This window comes from Dipodomys merriami, unplaced genomic scaffold, assembly GCF_024711535.1.
Source record: "Dipodomys merriami isolate MVZ:Mamm:240054 unplaced genomic scaffold, mDipMer1.0.p SCAF_8, whole genome shotgun sequence".
In the NCBI taxonomy this organism is placed as follows: domain Eukaryota; kingdom Metazoa; phylum Chordata; class Mammalia; order Rodentia; family Heteromyidae; genus Dipodomys; species Dipodomys merriami.
This window is the reverse complement of record NW_027206401.1, coordinates 15,492,713-15,515,212: the sequence shown is the minus strand read 5'-3', so window position 1 is coordinate 15,515,212 and position 22,500 is coordinate 15,492,713. Positions and strand designations below refer to the sequence as shown.

General features: G+C 45.8%; 1 protein-coding gene across 4 annotated transcripts in view; it reads left to right on the top strand.

The window, feature by feature from the left end:
- The first annotated feature begins 768 nt into the window (after nt 1–768).
- The window catches only part of Utrn (utrophin), a 427,285-nt gene continuing 405,553 nt past the window's right edge, over nt 769–22,500 (top strand). For 2 of the 4 annotated variants that reach the window (XM_070010729.1, XM_070010724.1), the window contains exons 1-2: nt 769–1,131; nt 6,598–6,773. In XM_070010729.1, the coding sequence (XP_069866830.1) occupies nt 6,714–6,773 (60 nt within the window). In that variant the 5' untranslated portion in view covers nt 769–1,131; nt 6,598–6,713. Of the gene's footprint in view, nt 1,132–1,626; nt 1,880–6,597; nt 6,774–22,500 lie in introns of those variants that run through there. The other 2 variants (XM_070010726.1, XM_070010730.1) reach the window with 2 other exon arrangements.

Here is a 22,500-nt window from a genome sequence, read left to right as displayed (position 1 = left end):
ATATAAGTAATGTGCGCAAGTTGACATCGACCCTAAGCAGGGAACCAGTTAGCCTGTCTCAGGTTTTGAGACGAGGCGACAGAAGCGAGGGCTGTGTTTGCAGGCGGCGCGGCTCCTCGCGGGCTCACCAGCGGGGAGGCCGCTCCACCCCCGCGGGCGGGCGGGCGGACGGGCGCGCGAGGAGAGGGCGCCAGGCCTGCGCTGATTGACGGGGCGCGCGGGGTCAGGTGACCGGGGCGGCCGCGTTCCCGGACTGGTGCGGGCGGCGGCGGCCCGGGCCAAGCTCTCCGCCCAGGGCGGCGGGGGGAGCTGATCTCTGGGAACAAAGTTGCTGGGCCGCCGAGCCGAAGGGCCGAGAAACGATCGGGGCGCGGGGTGAGGTGGGCGGCGGGCCGCTCGGTCTCCCAGGCCTCCCCCAGCCGAGGAGATCAGAGCCCGGGGACCCCACCCGAGCCCTTCCTGGGGGGGTGCGGAGGCCCGGCCCCCGCCCCGCCTCCCTCCGCGCCCCCGGGCGCTGCGCTCCCACAAAGGGGCGGCGGCGGCGGCGGCGCCCGGGAGGAGGAGACGGCGGAGGCCGCGGAGGCGGGGCCGGCGCCGCGGCAGCCTCCCGGGCGCACAAAGTTGTGGAGTCGCCGCCTTTCCTCGGAGGAGGAGAGCGGGGCAGCGGGCGGCGGCCGCGGGCTTTCTCCCGCCGGGCGAGGAGGAGCCTCGAGCTCGCGCAGCCCCGTGGAGGGGAGGGGGGGATCTGATCGCGGGGTGGGGGGTAGAACGGGGCTCCCGTTCTTTCGGAGTCAAACTCTGCGGTTGGGGGGCGGCGAGGTGGAAGGCGCGCGCCGGCCCCGGCTTGCGCCCGGACGGTTTTGTTTTTGTCTCCGGCGGAACTCCCCCCCGGGGGGGGGCAGGAAGATTGCACCGGTCAGGGGGCGTTTCCGATCGGGTGTCAATTCCTCTCCTCGGCCCGCTCCGGTCCAGTTTTTTTCACATTCATTAAAAAAAGAAAAAGAAAAAGAAAAAATTAGTCCCTTACCCCAACCCCTCTGACCACCCAACTCGCGCGCGGGCACCTCCCCGCGGCCGATCGCGGGGCCCCCAACACCGGTGGAGCCCGGGCAGGCGCCCGCAGGCCGGCAGGTAAGCCACGGCGGATGGAACCGAAGCCCGGGGCTGGGATCGGAGACCTCCGCCCCCCCCCCGTCCCGCCCCGCGCGGGAGCGGGAGGGGGGAAGGGGGAGGTGGGTGGGCGGAGTCTGGACCTTTCTGTGTCTCCAGGGCCCGGGGGTCGGGGCTGCGGGTGCCTTCTTAAGTTGGGGATGGAATCCACTTCTGCCTGCACTTTCCTTGGAGACTCGGCTCGGCTCTCCCGGCCGGGATAGAGAATACCTGACGCGTGGGGAGGACTGGGGCGGCCGGGTCCTCGGGATCTCTGCGAGTTCGTGCCGGGGACTCCAGGCAGGATCGTGGACAGGATCGGTGCGGCCGCCTCGGCTCCCTCCACCTCCTCCTCGCCGGGCGGGGTGGAGAGAGGGGCTCGCCCGGGTGCGTCGCGTCGCCAAGTAGGGCGCCGGGCCAGTGATCTCCAACCGGGGACGTGGCCTTCTAGGAGAGCCTGTCACACACCCCGGCCCCGGGAAGGCGGGGCCCGGGCCCTGTCCGCCTGGCGAGGGTGGGAGAGGGTGGCGGTGTGCTCGGCGGGCCGGGGAGCGCTCCCCAGCGCCTGCCTGGAGACGTGTTCGACCCCCGGCAGGGTGGCTGCTCCCCCAGGTGGGGCGATCGGGCGGACCCCGGACTGCAGCTGGGGGACCGGTGCCCCGTTGGTGCGTCGTCCCGCGCGATCGCCTGGTTTTCTGGACTCGTGGCTTCTCGGGCTGCGCTCGACCAGGTAATTCGTTGCCCCCAGCCTAACTTGGGCTCAGGAGCCGGGGCTCTGGTTGCCCAGGGCCAACTTACCAACCCCACGGAGCTCCGATGGTAAGGCCGTGCAACTTTTTTGGGGGGAAGGCGCCTTGTTTAAAGACACTTTTCTGGAACGCCCCGGAATCCCAGAGACCCGTTCTGATGAGCTGCTGTTTTCCAGGCGAGGAAAGAAAATGCGCCCGACTCCTGAGGGCTAGCTAGAGAATCTGTTTGGAGAACTCGGTGTCACTGCCGCCCCTACTCCCCGGAGTCAACCCGGGAGAACGCCCAGGTCGCCGGGGTCACCGAGGACCTGGCGGGCGACTTTTCCCGATGGCGCACTAGGGGTCGGCGTGGCCCGAGCGCCCCGAGCCCGGGCTGGTCTTGGTGGCCGCAGCCGCGTGTGTCGGCGTGGAGCTTGCTGTCGTGGCTGGGTAGTGGGCGCGGGGGTGCTCAGCCTTCGGGCAGGAATCGCAGGAATGCGAATCGCGTGGGTCCTGCAGTTGTAAGCAGCCGGCGGTGAGGGCCAGGGCTCGCGTGGGGCTACCTCACACCCCTCCGCCCAGGAGACGGCTCGCACTCTAAGGCTGCTTTGGGTGTTTACCCAACGTTTATTGCTCCTGTAAACAGTATTAATCACGGTAGTATTAACCTCCCCTGCAGCGCTTCCGAGTGTGCATGGCAGCTCTTGGCTCTCAGCTCGCTCTGCTCTTTACCGTTTCCAGCCCAACAGCAACATCCCGTTCCCTTGGCTTCCCTTGGCCTGGAGCTCGGCTTCCCAGACTTTGCTTCCTAGGGTAAAGCGCTTGGCTTTCATCCACGGGTTCGAGATTCTTTCCATCCCTGTTACACTTGGGTGAAGATTTCCTTCTTCGCAGCACCTTGTTGAATGTTGCATGTTCTTTATGTTGTGTGAGCCCCAAATACAAGGAAACCAACCCAAATCAAACAGACAAACAACAAATTCTCAATAAAACCAACCAACCAGCCAAACAAAAACACCCGTTAGTTTTGCCTTTCTGCTTGGGTTTATTGTGACCTCTTTCGGCCTTTCTGGTTCGGGTGGCAGAAGGAAAGGAAGAGCGAAGGCCAAGGGAGAGTTCATTGGATTTGTTTCATTGTCTGGCTAAAATTGATAGTAAGTGGCAATTCTCAGCAAATGACAGTTGTGTAGAATTTAAGGCTCCTAAAGCAAACACCCCGAGCAGCCGTTCTCAGTTCCTTCCTTGCTGTTGTAGACCTTCCCCCTTAGCACAGTGTGCAATTGATGGTCACTTTGAAACTTAGTGTTAGTGCTACAACTTTTCCTCCTGACAGCCAGGTGTAAGTGCCTGCATTTGCTTCAGTCTTGGATGATTTAGGAGGAGGCATGCTTTACCTCTGTCTCTCAAACCTGTGTCCACAGGCCATTTGTGGCAACAAGTGACAGCTGTTTTTTTTTTGTGCCAGGACTAAGGCTGGTGCTCAGGGCCCTGGCAGTGCCCCTTAACTTTTTTCCAAAGCTGGTTCTCTCCAGGCTCAAGCCAGAGCTCTACTTCTGCCTTTTTGGTGGTTAATTGGAGATAAGAGTTTCATGAACTTTCTTGCCTAGGCTCACTTTGAACTGATGGCTTCAGAAGTCTTCCGAGTAGCTAGGGTTATGGGCTTGAGCCATTGGTGCCCTGCCCATTCTTTTGAACAAGGTTTTTGGTACTTGGTAGACTAAAACATTTAAGAATTTAACAAATCTTTCACAGTTTTGCACCTGAAAAGAAGAACATAATGAAATAATTTCTTATAGTTTTAGATAATGGTTAACCCATATGAAAATTTAAAAGTTCCTTTTAATCTTCTTATAACATGTGGAAGGTTGATTATACAGTTCATACATTCACCTCTGCCAGAAAGACTTGTTCTTAAAGCTTTAGCAATTTACTGATTTTTTGTCTTCTTCAGCTTTGTCTTGTTTTGTTTTGTTGTGTTGGCTACTAGGGCTTGAACTCAGGGCCTGGGCACTGACCTTTACCTTTTCTTGTTCAAGGATGGTGCTCTACCACTTGAGTCACACCTCCACTTCTAGATATTTGGTGGCTAATTGGCAATAAGAGTCTCAAGGACTTTCCTGCCCAGGCTGGCTTTGAACTACAATCCTCAGATCTCAGCCTCCTGAGTGGCTAGGATTGCAGGCACAAGACACCAATGCTCTTAACTCTTAAAATGTTTGTTTTTTTTTAAAGGTATTGTTGCTGTCTTTTAATAGAATGGACCTATATCTTGACTTGGTCAGAAAAATGTTATAATGAATAGCCTATTATTTATACTTATGTAATAAAACTATGCTGTATGGTATTCTTTTTGAATATTGTATCAAAACAATATCTAAAATACTAAATATCATATAAATATCAAATAACCTATATTTGAAAATAACAATACTGTGCAATTTGTCTTTGTTTTTTTTGGGGGGGGGTCTGGTTGGGGGGCCTGAACTCTGGGCCTGGGCACTGTCCCTCAGCTCTTCAACTCAAGGCTGGCGCTCTACCACTTGAGCCACAGCGCCACTTCCGGCTTTTTTCTTTTTGCTTATGTGGTGCTGAGGAATGGAACCCAGGACCTCAGGCATGCAAGGCTAGCGCTCTACCACTGAGCTACCTTCCCAGCCCCTTGTCTTTGGTTTTAAAGGACTGAATTGTTCAATATTGGCCAGCAGGAACCCTAGTTCTGTTATTTGTTTTAATATGTGGATTAATTTAGCTTATCTGCAGATTGTTTGGATCTGTTGATTGTTACATTCCCTGTCCAATGATTAACTTATTTAATTAGCATTCAGGTTACTCTTCCTCCTCTTCCCTCTCCTAATTCAGGGTAATCTTACCAGAGCTGTTATCAGGGCAGAGACTGACTCCAATTTAGGACTGGATTCTGCTCTGTCTGGGATGATAGGGCAGTGTGTTCCCTGAGTACAGACCTCTAATTATTGACATTCTTAAAGAAAAGTAGGCACTGCAGGGCAGATTCTTCAACTTTTGGTGTCTGTCCTGGGTCTTGATGTCAGAGCCGGGTGCTGTCCTCCAGCTTCGTTTGCTAAACTAGCACTCTGCCACTTGAGCTACTGCGACTCTACTTTTTGGTAGTTTATTGGAGATAAGAGTCTCTCAGACTTTGCTAACCAGGCTGGCTTTGGACTGTAATCCTGGGATCTCAGCCTCCTGAGAAGCTACGCGCTTTATTTATTTACTTTTGTAGATTATTCAGTTCTTTAGATTCTAAAGATGCTTCTCACTTGTTGCAAAAGATTAGTATTTTATCTGCAAACTGCCTGTACTAGCCGAACTCAGGTGCTGAACCTTTCTTCCAGAACCAGATCTGTCTGGGTAGACATATGTATCTCTATTTAGGTTTATGTCTTCTTACCCAGACCATTCCTGAGACCCAGATCTGCACCTTTGTCTTCTCCCCTGTGGATCTCACAGCACTTCAAACTCAGAATATCCTGACTATTCATTATTTCTTCCTCCCAGCCTATCACCCTTCCTGTCCTCCAGCTTAGTGGAAGAGTCCCTATTCCCAACTGGGAAGCTGTTCTGCATTGTAGTATTGGTATTCTGAACCTCCAGGGTCCAGTAATTTGGCTAGGCCCTGGGGTCTCATGCCCTGGGGTCTCATGCTAGCTACTAAAGAGGCTTGAGATCTGAGGATCCTGGTTTGAAGCCAGCCTGGGCAGGAAAGTCTGAGAGACTCTTGTCTCCAATTAATGAAGCAAAAAGCTGGAAATGGCGCTGTGGATCAAGTGATAGAGTACTAAACTTGAGCGACATGGGTAAAGAACACTGCTGAGACCCTGAGTTCAGGCCCCTTGTACTGTCAAACACATACACATACACACACACACACACACACACACACAATTTGAACATCCATACTCCATGGCCTCAGTACTTCATTAATGTATTACTGAGTTCTGCTTTAGTCTTCAGTGGTTCCTCATACACACTCCACGCCCGCTCCAAAAGCCATCAGACCAATCACGTCACTTCCCTGCATCTGTTGGGTTTCTAATCTCTTCAGATATGGACCCAAAGCCTTGACCTGACCCCACCCCTGGTCCCACCTCCCTTTCTTCCCAGGTGTGACAGATGTTCCTGTCTCCTTTCCAACCACACTGGCCTCCTCTCTGGAATGTTCTCTGATTCTTTCTGCTAACTCACAGAGGAAGCTCCCATTTGCCCCACTCCTCCCCACTTTTTTTTCAACTTCTTTCAACTTTTTTTTCCAACTCCTGTCTCACTCCCCTTTTTGAATAATTCTAATTATCTTTGAAGGCTGGGCTCCAATGTCATTTCTTAAGTAAGTCCTCTCAGTACTGGGCAGGTCAGATTCTTCTTCTGTATGTTTTACTCTGTGTTTCTCCTTTGTACATTGGTAGGCCATTGATATTGTATAATTAATTGATTACATAATTAATGATATACTCCTATATTAATAATTGATTGTAGAATTAATTGCTTAGTGTCTCTCAACTCTATCGGTAATGTAGAGGCTCTGCTTCTTGTTCATAGTCAAATCCCTGTGGCCTGAAGCTGGGCCTTGGATGTGGCAGGCAGTCAATAAATATTTGCTGAATGGTTACTGCACACAATTGTATACCTCCGATTTGATTATATTTGTGTGATATCTATACCTGTGTCCATTCTTATCTATAAGTACTTTCCATTTTCTCTTTAGGTACTGATATTGTCAAGCTGGCCCATTATACAAAGCTGACAGTCTTATAAAGAGGATTTAGGAGAGTCTTTGGATTACACTGAAATTTATAGTCGAGATGGCCAAGTACGGAGAACATGAAGCCAAGCCTGATGATGGGCAGAATGAATTCAGTGATATCATTAAGTCCAGATCTGGTAAGTAATGGAAGCTAAAGATAACTCTGGATTTTTATGGATGAACAGTTTAGAAGACAGGTTTCTTGGCTGGTTTGGTACTGTTCTTAGAAGGCAAACTTGATTTGACTAACTTAACTCTAACACTTGTTTTCTGAAAGTTAATACAATGTTGGTGAGTGTCATGTCTTCATCTGTCAACATGGTTTTGTCTCCTTGTAGGTTGACTGGCATTGTTTGGTGAAGGCTCCTTGTAGCTGAACGTACCAGAAAAGCTGGGCATTTTTCCTTTTGTTTTCTGAAAATGGAGGAGAAAAGTGTGTTTAAAGAAGGGAATACCATAGTTTGTGGCAGGAAAGGATCTTTTCATGGTTTCATTCTGTTTGCTTGTATCTTCCCTGGCTTTCCTTCTTGGTGGCTGGTGCTAGGCTACCAGGCATCCTGTCTTCAATCCTCTTTTTGAAATTTCCTATGAACCTTCTCAAGGGACAGTTTCCCCCTGGGTAATCAAACCAGGCAGCCTTAGACCAATGAGTGGTTTTCATTCAGAAACATTTATACTGGGGACCTCAGGATACCTACCCCCCCTCCCTTCCCCCACATCTTATTATATAACCGAGTGCTTTTTCGATTCTGGCTGCACAAATGAATCAACTGGGGAGTTTTTACAAATGCAGATGCACTGGCTCCTTTCCAAACCTATTGAATACAAATTTCGGTATCTTTGAAAAGCTTCCCATATGATGGTAAGGCTGGCTCAAAGGGGAGATGTTTTTGTGCAAGCAGGGCCTTTCTGAGCTCTGCAAATTACATAGAACTCCAGGCTGGGTGTGAGCACTATACTTAGGTAACTTTGAGAATTACTTTGAGGTGCAGAATTACCTCCAGGGTCACTTTAAAAACAAAGAACAGAAAGAATCTTAAATTCTGTGTTTTTTGTTTTTCCTACATGAACCATCCATGTAGTTCTGGTGGGAGCTTCTTTCTTATTTGAAACTGTAGAAGTCTGTGCTGAACGTGCAATGGAAATTGCATGTCCTAAGATCCACATTTCCTTCATGATGCTTGGGTGGGCTGGTAAAGAGTTTGGATTTGATATTCTTGGCTGTAAATATGTGTTGCTTGTTATGTAGCTTGAATGATGTTTTGGAGGTTACTGCATATTCTGTGGTTTGTATAGTTGAAAACATGATCTCCGTGTTCTAGCCTGTAAGCTTCTTTATGTTTTAAGTGTTTTTAGAAGGATGAAGTTCTGCATAAATGTAAAGAATTATTAATATCTTCTTTTTAGCTTTTTTGTTTGTTTTTGTGATGCTGAGGAGTGTTCCCAGGACATTGCTGGGCAGGTGCCCTCTCTCTTGCGCCATACACCCAGCCCATCTATATCTTCTTCTTTTTTTGGGTCCGGTCGTAGGGCCTGAACTCTGGGCCTGGGCGCTGTCCCTCAGCTCTTCAGCTCAAGACTAGTGCTCTACCACTTGAGCCACAGTGCCACTTCCGGCTTTTTTCCTTTTGCTTATGTGGTGCTGAGGAATGGAACCCAGGGCCTCAGGCATGCAAGGCAAGCACTCTACCACTGAGCCATTTTCCCAGCCCCCCATCTATAACTTCTTAAGAGGGCAGAATTTGGAAATATGTAAAAGTGATAGAGGAAAATGAGAGTGAAGCAATCAAATGTCTCTATTTGTCAGTTCTTTGGATTGTGAGCAGGTCTATTCCTAAACAGTTTCCTGAGGCAAGCTCCATTGAATTTTGCTATCTATAGCTACTATTTTGGCTATGCTCATTGAAGAGTAATTATATAAGTAGCAAAATGCTGGGCCTCTAGGAGGAGTCCTTAAACTTGCTTTGTTGTTGTTGGCACTGAGGTTTGAACTCGGGCGAGCACCTGTTCCTTATCTTTTCTGCTAAAGTCTGGTGCTCTACCACCTGAGCCACATTTCCACTTCTGAATTGTTAGTGATTGCTTGGAGATAAGAATTTCACAGACTTTTCTTCCCACACCAGTTTTGAACTATGATCTCAGATTTCAGCATTGACTTTTTTGGGGTGGGGGGGGGAAATGGAAGGGTGGAGGGGAATTACTGGGATTTGAACTCAGGTCCCTTGGATCTTGTTTAGCTTTTTTACTCAAGGTTGATGCTATCTTCAGATCTCAGACTCCTGAGTTGGTAGGGTTACGGGCCTGAGCCACCAGCCTGACTGAAAATACTCTTTAAATCTATCATTTATAAAGGCTAATAACATTCATAGACTGCTAGTGGACATTTTGGCAAAAATGATTATGTTTTTTGGTGTTAAAGGAGGGCCTCTAATGTATTTTTAACAAGAATATGTGGATTGGCCAAGTAATTGTACTTATAGTTTTCTCCCTCAGGCAGTGCATATCAATGTATGTGCAAGAAGTTGAGCACAGCATTATTTATAATAGAAAAAATGTGGAAACACCATAAAAATCCCAAACTAGGCATTGACTGGGTCATAATTTCCCAAAGTATTTTGAAAGGCTCCAAGTTCTAAGACTGTTAATGTATAATTCAAAGAGGGTGTCTCTAAGACATGGTGGGAAACTCACTGAATTGCACCAGAGTTCACTTGTTATATACAATGGCATTGAGGCTGATTAAATTAGAGCTATGCATAAAGTAGATGCTGCATTCATAAGAAGGGATATAGTGGTGTATATGTATTCATGAGCATATATATACATGTAAATGCTGGAATATGTTCTTTGTATACTGTTCATTTAAAATTATGTGATATATGAAGCCATCTATGTGAAAAAGATCTTAAAAATTGGAATAGGATATAGACTCCAAAGATCACATTGACTGTCTTGGCGTTTGGGGGTCATTATTTTTCTTTTGTTTATTTTTTTATTCATATGTATTTTCTAGTGCTTTATGATGTACTTGTGTTACTACATTTTATATTTTTAAAGACTCTCAAATTGCCTTTAGTGTCTTAATGCCAAGGTTATGACTGTTATTCTTTTCTTTAATGGCACCTACTTCAAAACACATTGAAAATTTAGCTGTGGCATAGCTGAGATATGAATCACATTCTTTCGGGTGGATTACTTTGCAAAAGCCAGTAGATAAATTTAGATTTGAATGAGCCTGCTAGTCTCCATTTCACATTTTACAAAGCACTTTTTTTAAAAAAATATTTTTTGCCCGTATTAAAGGGCTTACACTGAGGGTGTTTTACTCTCATTTGGCTTTCTTGTAGCTGGTTCCTTACCACTAGAGCCATGCTGGCAGTCCAGCATTTGCTAGTTCATTCAGAGGTGGACAGGTCTCAGCTTCCTGAGTAGCTAGGATTACAGGCATAGTTGCTTTTTTAAAAAGTTTATGTTTAAGCCTGGCTCTGGTGGCTCACACCTGTAATCCTGGTTACTCAGGAGGCTGAGATCTGAGTGAGGATCGCAGTTCAAAGCCAGCCCGGGCAGGAAAGTCTGTGAGACTGTTATCTCCAATAAACCAGTAGAAGACCGGAAGTGGCACTGTGGCTCAAGCGGTTAGCGCTTGCCTTGAGCTAAAAAGCACAGGGACAGTACCCAAGCCCAGAGTTCAAGCCCCATGACTGACCAAAAAAAAAAAAAAAAAAAAATGTTTAGAAACTACTTCCACCATCCATATAAATGCAAATGTATCAAAGGTAAGGAATGGAACAGTTTCATGAATATAAAACTCACACACAGTTACGGTTGTACTACATTTACCTTTGATGTGAATAAAATCTAGGAAGAAACTATAAAGTATGTGGCCTTAAGTAATGAAGGATTTGGAATTGGAGTAAAAACATATACATCAAGATCATCATGAGTGCGGTATTAATGACCATCGCTACTTAGCAGGCTTCAGAAAACAAGATAGTAAAGGTTTTGAAATTCTGGGCCAAGAGTTATTTTTGTTTTGGGGAGAAAGGATTTATAATGACCACATTTATTTGGCTCTCACCTCTGATGTCTGATGGGGTCATCCCATGGTGCAGGGGGAAGATGGTAAGGTAGGGTGAAGACAAGAAATCACATCTTCAGCCTCTAAACACTTTGAGCCTGAACACCTCCCATCAGGAACCAACTCCCCAAACCGTTGCATCAGAGATTAAGTACCCAACACAGAGAGAGAGAAAAAGAGAGAGAGAGAGAGAGAGCCAGACAGACAGACAGACAGAGAGAGAGAGAGAGAGAGTGTGTGTGTGTGTGTGTGTGTGTGTGTGTGTGTGAAGTATTCAAACCCATAGCAGGGAGGGAAGTCTATTATTGAAGATGCTTGCTTATGCTCTAGGACTCCTGAGGGTAGGTCATAAATGGAAAGACAGCTTCCACCCTTTCTTCTCTTCCAAGAATAATACTTTTTTAGTGAAATATAGATTACTGCTGGAGTCAGTGATACATGAACTTCTGCTTGGAACATTGCAAAATATGAAATAATAAAAAATGGTTTGAGATGCATATAAATTTAAAGAATATCCGATTACTTTATTCTGTCAGTAATGAATGCATTTGAAAACTAGTTATACACAAGTGTGAGTCAGCCTCTTCTGTGACTCACAGTATTATTGTGGGGAGACTTAGCCCAGAGCCCCTGGACAAATGTAAATCTTAGGACTAAGGACAGAGTATCAGCTAGCTATAAATGGACATTTTTAAAATGTCTTTCAATATGTCTGTCTATCTATCTGTCTGTCTGTCTGTGTCTGTCTGTCTGTCTATTTATTTTTGTGTTAGTATTGGGGCTGGAACTTAGGGCCTGTCCCTCAGGTTCGGTGCTCAAGGCTAGTGCTCTACCACTTGAGCCATACATCTGCTTCCATCTATTTTTGGTGATTAATTAGAGATAAGAGTCTTATGGACTTTCCTGTCCAGGCTAGCTTCCAACCATGATCCTCAGATCACAGCCCCTTGAGTAGCTAGGATTACAGGTGTGAAATACTGGTTGCCTAGTTTATATTTGGACATTTTTATAGTTTGGGAGAATTATAATTGCTGACACTCAGGAAAGTGCATAGTTTGAATGAATTAGTAGGGAAAACTCTTACCTTGTGTGATTCAATCCTTTATTAAACTTTGGGCAGGAAGCCAGAGAATAACAATTTTATCATCCCCAGTGTTCATGTCTAATCTTAGTGTCTTATTACTGAAGGACCTTACTTTTCTCTTTTCTGTCTTTGTTTAGCTCCTTGTCTTCATTTAGATTGAAGCTTAAATGTTACCTGCACTGACTGATCTTCCCTGCAGTCTCTGGATTGTAGCTCTTTGACATTGATTGCTTGCTTGCTTGATTGATGTTGGTTATGGGGCTTGAACTCAGGGCCTAAGTACTATCTCTGGCTCTCCACTACTTTGAGCCATAGCTCCACTTCTGGTTTTCTGTGGTTAATTTCCTGCTTGGGCTGGCTTCTCCTTAGCTCTCAGCCTCCTGACTCTAGGATTACAGGTGTAAGTCACCAGTGCCCAGCTTATTTATTTACTTTTATTGGATAGGGTCTTGCTATGTAGCCCAGGCTGGCTTTGAACTCGTGATCCTCTTGGCTTCAGCTTCCCAAAATGCTGAGATTATAGATGTGCATCACCATACTTAGTCTAGTCACTTCCAATTGTGTCATTGTATTTTGGTTAACTGCATGTTTTGTCACTGTCTGGTAGTTTTCTGGTATTACATATTTTTCATTATCCATCCTAAATAGAATTTAACTCCATAAGAGCAAGGACCTAGCATTAAATATTTATTCAATAAAAAAAGTTGCAGAACTTGAAAGTGTCAGAACTGACCTTGGAACTCAGGTGGTCTGACTTCACAAACCCTGCATTTGACCTCTGTAGAATGCCCAGTCCTTTATTTCACAAGGTGGTTTATTCTGTGGATGCTGGCTGGTTCTTCATTTTGTGCCTGAATCTTCCCTTTACACCTTTTGCGCTGTACTTGGAGTATTCACCCCATTCTCTGCCTCTTCCTTTCTAGTTCCTGCAGTTGGAACTCTAGGCTGAGAGAGGCTGGGATTCACATTCTAAGCCTGCTAGGCGAAGCCAGTTGTAAGAGGCAGAACCTGCTACTTTCTCTGCCCTCTTTGATTTTTGGCATTGGTCTGTCGGTTCTCTGTTGAGAGTTGACAAAGGGAAAATACCAGAGGACAGGCAGTCCTTCTGGTGGAAGATTGAGGGCTTGATAATCTGTTTCTGACGTGAATTCCTTTTTCTCTTTTTCTTTGACTGCTGCTCAAGGCTTTTAGCTGGCTAGTGAAAAAAGGTAGTGGATTTCACATACACTGACATTTGGCTCAGTATAGGCCCTGGTCTGATGCCCAGATAGGTAACTGCTATTGAAAGAGTTGGTAGAGGTGTGTGGGGGAGGGAAGAAGAGAAGCCAGTGAAATAAAAAGAAATGCTGGAAAACAACCCATTCTACCTGGGGATTGCATTTATAGGAAGCCTTCTGAAAACATGTTTACATTAGATTACATTTGCCTCACAAGCTTTAGTGTGAGGCAGCCTAGATGTTCTTTGGTGATCTTCCAGAGGTTGCTCTGAAGCAGACAGTAGCTACGTTGAATTTAGGGAGTCAGCAGTTACTTCTTTCTCTTACATTTAAAAAAGTAGCGGCGAGAGGGGTTTTTCTCAGTAGTTGAAGGGACTATGAAAACCAGCCCATTTTCCTCTTGAAAGTTGACTTGGCTGGAATACTTAGGCTTTGAAGGGAAGTCACTGAGTAGGTTTGGTTTTTTTCCATAAGCCCTGGGGATGTGCCCTGGTACTGACAGTCACCCTTGTGGAAATCCACCTTGGTGGAGGAGGGTATCTATTGCCATGCATGTACAAATCTTGTGGGTGTTGGTACCTTGTTATGCTGAAACTGGCCTCTCCTGGTTGCCTGTGATTCTCTTGAGCTGTTCGGGTGGCTGTGAGTGCCGGAGCGAAGATCCATTCCCCACACCAACTGCTGAGCCGGCTTCCTTGCAAAGGCGGCACATTAATTATGCAGACAGAATGGAAAACTCGATTTTATTGAACCTTATTTGAACCTAAATGCTCGAACTAGATGCTGATAGGATGGGTTTCTGGGAACAATGTAAAATCATTTGAGCAGCTGTACATATTAGTTAAAATTTAAGGCAAGGGAGAAAGGTATGTACAGGCATGTTGACTAGATTATTCCCTTCCCCTAAACTGTTGAGGCACAAACATTTTCTTTTCATTTCTTGTTTTAAATTTTGTTTTGTTGTTGTTGTTTTTGGTCCTGGGGCTTGAACTCAGTGCTGAGACACTGTTCCTGAGCTGCTTCTGCTTAAGGCTAGCACTCTACCATTTGAGCCACAGTGCCATAGCACTACTTCTAGCCCTTTCTGTTTATGGGATACTGAAGAATAGGGCTTCATGCATGCTACCACTAAGCCACATTGCCAACCCCTAGTTCAATATTTTTAACACTTAATTGTGTAACAAAATCTTTTCTCAGAAAGCAGAAATGACACATAATGACATTTCTGATGTAGCAGAGAAATTCAGTGAAAAAATACGACTTTGTATCTACCTGTAAAATGATAGAACTCTAAAATAAAATCCATCAACTGGGGTTTCAAAAGGATTTTCTGTTTATATCTTTTCTGATTTCATGGTGCTGGTCATTTCAAGTTGGTTCAATTCTCTCTCTCTCTTTCAGTATTGGGGCCTCACACTTTCTTACTCAGCTGGTGCTCTTCCACTTGAACCATATCTCCAGTCTGTCTTTCTTTGCTGGTTAGAGATGGAATCTCACAGACTTTTGCTTGAGCTGGCCTCATACCACAGTCTTTCAGATCTTAACCTCCTGAGTGGCTATGAATACTTATGTGGAGGAGATACAATTTGGTGTTGCTACTAACTGATCAAACCCCCTCATAGGCTGGTGCAAGTTACCCCATTTAATACTAGTTTCGTAATTCCAGAGATTTTTTTTTTTTGCATAAGCTTTTACTTTGAAAAGTAGATTTTGAGTTGTCATATTCAGAGGGATGGGACTTCTAACTTAGGCTGGGTATGGGAACTATGGTCTGGATTCTGGGGTAGGGTCCAGCATCAGTGTTGTAACAAGCCTGGGTGGGCTTTTCTCTTTAGTGTGCTTGGTTTATGAAGCAGAAAAGCAGATTTATGAGCCTCTGAATTAGAGTGAAAGTGGTTTGCATTTCAGAGGCACAGGGAAAGCTAGAGACACATGTTTATGATTAGCTTTCCTTGCAAATGCTTTCCTTTAAACAGTTTAAAAAGATACTTGACTTCATGAGGCGGGACTTCCTTGTGCCCTGCATTTTGAAAAGTAATTTGTACCAAGCCAAGGTACAAACCAGGAAAGTGGGTCAGGACAAGAGGGTGACACGTGTTGTTGCATTTCACACGGTGGCTTGTTGAGCCAGAGGATTTCACTCAATACAGAGCCAGAGCCTGGCTAGCTTTCTGCATTGAGACCCGGAATGCAGGTTCCTCTGGGTGGTTCATTGTTAAAACTCCCCCTTTCCCTTTCTCTTTCCCTTTCCTTGGACTTGAACTCAGGGTCTTGGCACTGTCCCTGAGCTTTTCTGCTTAAGGCTAGTAGCACTCTACCACTTTGAGCCAAAGATCCACTTCTGGTTTTCTGGTGGTTGATTGGAGATAAGAGTTTCACAGACTTTTCTGCCCAGCCTGGCTTCAAACGACCATCCTTACATCTCAGCCTCCTGAGTAGCTAGGATTGCAAGCATGAGCTGCCAGCACCAGATTCAAGGTAGGACAGATCTTAGTGGGGCATTGATTGAGGCCAATTCCTTATGGAGGGAACTGAATGAACATATATATTTGAGACGTGGTATTCCATCCTGCCCCATTTGTCTTTGACCTGATGTGCGGGAAACAAATGGGGTGGACTGTCCAGCGTCCTCCTCTGGACGCGGCCACTGTTTGGTGTTTGTGTCTGCTTGCTTTTCTCCCCTCTGTGACTTTGGAACCTTTTTCCTTCAGTCATCAGCCCCAGGGCAGCAAGACGTACCTCCTCGTCACTCGCCAGCATCGATCTTTCCCTCGTGCACACTCTCTACTTCTATTTTTGGTGTTTCTGACTTTTCCTCATTTGACTTTGTAATGCTAGCCTGGAGCTCAGTCTCTACCTGCTGTAAGTGCTCAATAAAGGTTTTCCATACTCTTCAGGGCTGTAAGAATTAGACTTAGTCCGGGTGCCAGTGCCCATAATCCTAGCAACTCAGGAGACTTAAGACCTGAAGATGGAGGTTCAAAGCTACCTGGTGCAGGAAAGTCCTTGAGACTCTTATCTCCAGTCGGAAGTGGAGGTGTGACTCAAATGGTATAGTATCAGGTTTGGGCAGAAAAAGCTAAGGGACAGCGGTGGGGCTGTGAGTTCAAGCCCTAGTACTGGTGCGTGCGTGTATGCGCCTCCACTCCCCGCACACACAGAAAGTGAGGGCCAGCTTTGGAAAAAACACAAACAGAGCACTTCAGGCCCTTAAGTGGGTTAATGCTGGCTCAGCAGTGATTGACAGGAAGGCAACTTTGTTGGCCATTATGAGTGATAAATCTGGACAGGCGCAATGGTGGAGGGAGGTTGGAAGCAGGCAGGAGTGGTGAAAATAGTTGAGGTTGGAGATTCAGGGGACGTGTGTAGAACGTGACACAAGTGGTCCGGAGTGAATGACGACAAGGTCTCCACATAAACTTCCCCTTCCTGATACTTATTTTGGGTTTTTCAGATTATGCTAAAGCTCAGATTTTCAAGGCTTTCGATATTAGCTCCTCCTCTGGAATGAATTCTCTTAACTTGATTAATGTTTTCACATTTTGGAGTCATTTCTACATCTTCGTTGATGACTGTTGTATTTTCTTCTCACCTTGCTTCTGGCTGGATTTGTGTATGGAGCTTTAAATTGAATTAAGTTTTAGAAGCATTTGTATTCCCCCCCCCCCCCATCTGTATTCTAGAAGAAAAGTTTTACTGTAGGAAACAAGTAGACCAATTAAAAATGGGAAAAACGGTTCATTCATGTTGATGGAACACTGGAGTGGGCTTTTGAAAAGCCATCAGAGAAAGGTAATGTTAATCTCCTTTTAAAGGGTGTCTAACCCTCCTGGACAGCAGGAACATCTGTATGCAAAGGAACCTGGGGAATGACTTCAGTTCAACTTTAATTGAAGGGTAGAGCGTTTAATGGGATGCTGTGAGATAATGTCATTCTATATTACCAATTTCAGCTTCAACAGAGAGGATAGAGTAAATGCAAATTAAAAATAAACTAAGAGCAGATGTTGAAAAATACCTTTCATTTAGGAAATAATTAAATGGTGGGAAGGTCGTTGGAGTTCAGTCAATAAAGCTGCATTGCTGAGAAGTCATAATTATTCAGCTAACAGATGCTTTTCTAACGGTGCTGCTCCGCTTCGCAGGTTTGAGGCTGGGACAAAGTAGAGCCCGTTATTGTCAGCCTGTAGGTCAAATTCTGTCTTTCAGATCAGGTGTCTCATGCATAACTTGAAATTTTGATATATACATATATAGAGGCTGATATTTTAAAGGTGGTGGTCCCCTAAGCTTTAAGAAAAACAGAGATTCTCATTGGAAAACGTTTGCAAGCATCATTGGCTTCTGTATTGGTGATGTCCGTGCTGCTTGTACTGGCAAAACACACAGCATTTTGTCATCTTATTCCTGCCCTGTGTCAAGCCCTTGGATCTGTGCAGAAGTATCAGTTGTTAAGCATCCGTTGCCTAGAGAAAGCAGTGACATGGGATTTTAGGAGAACAAATGAAAACAGGTGTGGACACACTTTGAAGAGTCAAAGAGCTGAGGTTGCTTTTTCTTGTCTTGGTTATCCTGGAGCTGGAACTCAGGGCCTTGTGCTTGCTGGGCAGATGCTCTGCTTGAGCCATGACCTGAGTCCTTTTGCTTTTGATTCGATTTTCAGATAATGTCTTGTGCTAACTTTGCTCAGGCTGCTTCCTACCATGGTTTCTGCTGGTGACATGTGCTCCCCTGCCTGTCCTCTGTTCATCTTCTGGACCTCCATTCTCAGCTTCCTGAGAAGCTAGGATTGCAGGTGTGAGCCACAGGTACCCAGCGACATCATATTTTAAAGAGAAACGGGAACATGTACATGAATGTTGAACACTAATTTGTGTACCAACAAAAAGCAAGTAACACAGGGTATTGGCTGATACCATATATAAGGTCCAAATATTGGGAGAAATTACTCTGCTCAGTTTATGTACTCATAAATATAAGAATAAAAAGAATTCAGAAATAAAAAGCCCATGAGAAGTGATCAACATTGAATTAAAGATTGTGGCTCCCTTCCTTCTTCCATGTCTTTCCTTTCTCTCTTTGTCTCTGTGTCTGTCTGTTTCTTCACCATAGATGTTAACTCCAGGATCGGTCATATGTTTACGGTGCATTGACAGCTACAGATATCTTCTCTCTTACTCTGCTTTTGGAAGGCCTTGATGGCTCTGAAAATTTTTATTTGTATTCATTCATTTTTGTGCTGGTCCTGGGGCTTGAACTCAGGGCCTAGGCACTGCCCCCGAGCTCTTTTGCTCAAGGCTAGGGCCCTGCAACGTGAGCCACTTCTTGCTTATTTTTTGATGGTTAATTGGAGATAGAGTCTCACAGACTTTCCTGCCTGGGCTGGTGTTGAACTGTGGTCCTCGGATCTCAGCCTCCTGAGTATAAGATTATATGGTCACTGCAGCCTGCTCATGTGAGATTTTTGACCCTAGAGTGAACATCTGACGGGGACTGGTAAAAGACGGAATGTGTCTTGATACTTAACTTTTTTTTTTTCCTAGCAGATACAGATAGCTGTCTGTATGCGGTAGCTTGAGGGGGAGAGAAGAGAAGTTATCAAGTAATCTTTCAGTCCGTGTGGCACTTGTTTTGTTTACTTGTGAGACTGGGGACTGAACCCAGGGTCTTGTACATGCTAGTCAGATGCTCTACCACTAATTGCTACCTTTGAGCTATTAGCTCAGACACAGAACTTTTTTTTTTGCTGGTTCTTGAGCTTGAACTCAGGGCCTGGGCACTGTCCCTGAGCCTTTGTGTACTCAAGGCTAGCACTCTACCACTTGAGCCACAGCGCCACTTCTGGCTTTTTGTAAGTAGCTTATTGGAGATAAAGAGTCTTGAGGACTTTTCCTGCCTGGGCTGGCTTTGAACTGTGGTCTTCAGATCTCAGCCTCTTGAGTAGCTAGGATTATAGGCGTGAGCCACCAGAACTTTTTATATTTGTGCTTCTTCTGCTCCTTTGTGAGGGGAAGAAAAAAAAATCCCATGATTTTTATGACACTGTGATCCATGGAAATATTAGGAGGGGAACAGTGATAAATGATTAGTCTGTCTTCATGGTTCTTAGTGTCTTAGATTAGTGTCTTCATGGTTCTTTCAGCAGAAAATTAAGTGACAGACTAGTGTTCTTAAGTGACAGACTAGTGCTCTGGCATGCGTTCAGGGTCTCACACTGTTGGAGTAGCTCAAAGCCTGGGCCTTCTCTTGCCTATGCTGCTCCAGAAGCCATTCAAACAAAAGACCTGATTGCTCAGGTAAGGGGGAACTGGCATCACGTTTGAAGGACAAAATGGGTGATCCTGTTTGACCCAGTTGTGCATCTAATGAATTTTTATTTGTTGATGAATCTTTCCCTTTTGTTGCTAAAAGTGGCAAATAATCAGACATACATTGCTAATTAACAGTCTGCTTCAGATCTTTTTTCTTTCTTTAATTAACAGAACTTAGGCTTCATCAAGCTCAGGTAGAGTGGGGTAAGGATCCCAATTCTTTGTTTTTCTGAACTCAAAGGAAATGTCTTCATCCCAAAGCTGGCTTATTTATGATAATCCTTCATGTGGCTTTTCTCCTCCAATCATACTACAGAAGAGATTGGGCTGGCAGGGTCACCATTTTCCTTTTCGTTTTTGTTTTGGTTGGTTGTGGGGCCTGAACTCTGGGCCTGCGTGCTGTCCCTCAGCTCTTTAGCTCAAGGCTAGCACTCTACCACTTGAGCCACAGCACCACTTCTGGCTTTTTCTGCTTATGTGGTGCTGAGGAATTGAACCTAGGGCCTCATGCATTCAAGGCAAGCGCTCTACCACTGAGCCACCTTCCCAGTTCCCTTTTCTTGCAGTGGTCTTGAATTTTCAAATAAAGGTCCTCATTTAGATTTTACCACTATCAGTCATGGTCTTTTCTCAGTGACTTAGCTCCTGGCTCCCTTCCATTAAAAGGTACTTTTCTTTTAGAGTGTGGGTCCGGGGGCTTCATTCAGGGGCTGGGGCATTGTCCCTCAGCTTTTTTTTTTTTGCTCAAGGCTACCATTCTACCACTTGAGCCACAGGTCTCCTTCTGGCTTTTTGGTAGTTGATGGGAGATAAAAGTTACTTTCATTGCAGTGTAAACATAGCTGATCTTTCTCTCCATCACCAGATGCTCTTAGCTTCATGAACGTTTCTTTTGAGTCATTTTTGTCTTCTGCTCCTGTGGTTAAATCCTGGTGTAGACCGCCCTATCACCCAGGACCTTAGCTACTTCCCAATCTGAGTTCCTCCTATGGTGCCCTCCAGTTCAAGGTCACTTCCTTCTACAACTCCAGCCATCTTTCACAAAACCAATCTGCAATCCACTGGTCCAGCTGCCATTACTCCATCACATGTCCCCTCCTTCCTCTCTTGGCTCTTTACTTCAATTCCATCATCGCTCACAACCACTGTGGCTCCATTCTTCATCAAGAAAGTCTTTGCATCTCTTGGTGGTCACCAGCTCAAACTTCCATGGTTTCCTTCCCTAAACCCCTTGGCAGTGGTGTGTGCCACCCTCTGGCAGTGAGCTCACTTGAGCAGAAATTACAGTGAACCTGGGTTCCTGGATTGTCTTTTAGAAGGAGTTTGTATGCCAGACACTGGTAGCTTACACCTGTAATCCTAGCTACTAAGGAGGCTGAGATCTTAGGATCATGGTTCAAAGCCACCCTGGACAGGAATGTCCATGAGACTCTTACCTCCAGTTAACCACCAGAAAACTGGAAATGGCGCTGTGGCTCAAGTGGTAAAGTGCTAACCTTGAGGTGAAGAGCTGAGGGACAGTGCCCAGGCCCAGAGTTTAAGTCCCAGCACAGAAAAAAAAAGACAAAAAGAAAAGAAGAAGGAGTTTGCCGTGTGTCCTGTTATTTCTGTATCCATGAGAAGAAGGAGGTTGGAAGAGGGCACCTTTCTTGTCTAGATCTTAGAGAAACATTACATTGATTCAGTTCTCAAAACGTTATCTTTTCTCATGCCTCACTTCATTAATAGTGACATTGATCATTTATAATATGCATAGTGTATATTTAATCCACTCAGAGGAGAGTATCTTTGAAATGAAATCGAGTGTCATTCTAATGGATGGTAAGCCTGGGGAAAGGAGGTTGGAAAGTACTCGATTAGTTAGCTTAAGGTTTTTTTCAACAGCTTAAAAAAAACCCTTATATATATATCCCAAACCTTCGAGTGGCCTTTGCGATTCAATGGCACTTTGCCCAGATGAGAGGGAACCAGTGTTGGGAATGGAAACTAAACTCACTTTGAAAATTGAGAGTCAAGCAGTGACTGAACAAGTCCCAAGAATGTGCTTGATGGCTTGGGTCCCTGGAGAGATGCTGGAGTGCTACCGTGGGTCTGGTTTCAGTTCTTCCCTCGTCACCTCCTTCCTGTCACTGGCCAGCCTACATCAGAACACTGAGGCCAGCCTGTGACCCAGGGCTGAATCCCTGCGGTGCTCCCAGATCTTCATGGCTTCCCCAAGGCAGCTGTTCCATAGCATTTGGATAACAGCTCTTGCTTGACCAGGAGGGAGCTTCTATGATTCAACTTGGAATCTTGCTATCTCTCAATCCATCATCTAGAACTCTTGGAATCAGAAATGCAGTGGGTGGGGGAGGGGGGTTTGGGGGAAAGGGGGTGGGTGGTAAAGCACTTACCTAGCACATGTGAGGCCCTAGAGTTGATCCCTAGCACAGCAAAATCAGATGTGTTTCAGAATGTATGTGTTTCCCCCCCCCACCCCCATCTCATACATGAGCCTTATTTTATGTAATAGTACCCAGAAGAGGTTGGCAGTGGTTTAGAATTAAACAGACTCATGTTTCTGTGGCAAAATGTATGGGTCTTTATTGACACTATGTGGGCCAACAAGGTTGTAAATATCTTAGGTTAACACCGGTCCTGTTTTACTGCAGGTTTGGAAAGCTTTTGAGACCTGTGGAATCGTGGATAAGGGATGCTGCATTTGTAATGGTGGCCATTTCCCCCTGCTACTTAACATGTATTGAAATTGGGGCCCATGATGATGGTCCTGGGTTTCAGTTTAGCTGCTTGCTAGCCAGGTGTCTGTCACTCAGCCCCATCTCCAGCCCTGTTTTCATTGGTTGGGTTGCATATATTTTCCTGTGTTTGCCTGAGCTGTGATGTATGCATTTTAGGCTTCCTGTTGTTGCTAAGATGACAGAAAGGCCACCAGGTCCAGCATCTTTCCATAGAGATGTAGTTGTGGACTTTTCTGCCCAGTCTGGCCTAGAGCCATGACCCCTCCAATTTCAGCCTCCCACGTAGCCTGGTAATCCCAAGTTCACACTGCATCAAGCTTTCCCCTAGGGAGATGGAGTCTGTTGGACTTTTCTGCCCTGGCTGCCGGTAGCCATGATCCTCCTAATTTCAGCCTCCCACATAGCTTGAGAGGACAAGTGGATCCCTCTTCTGTCC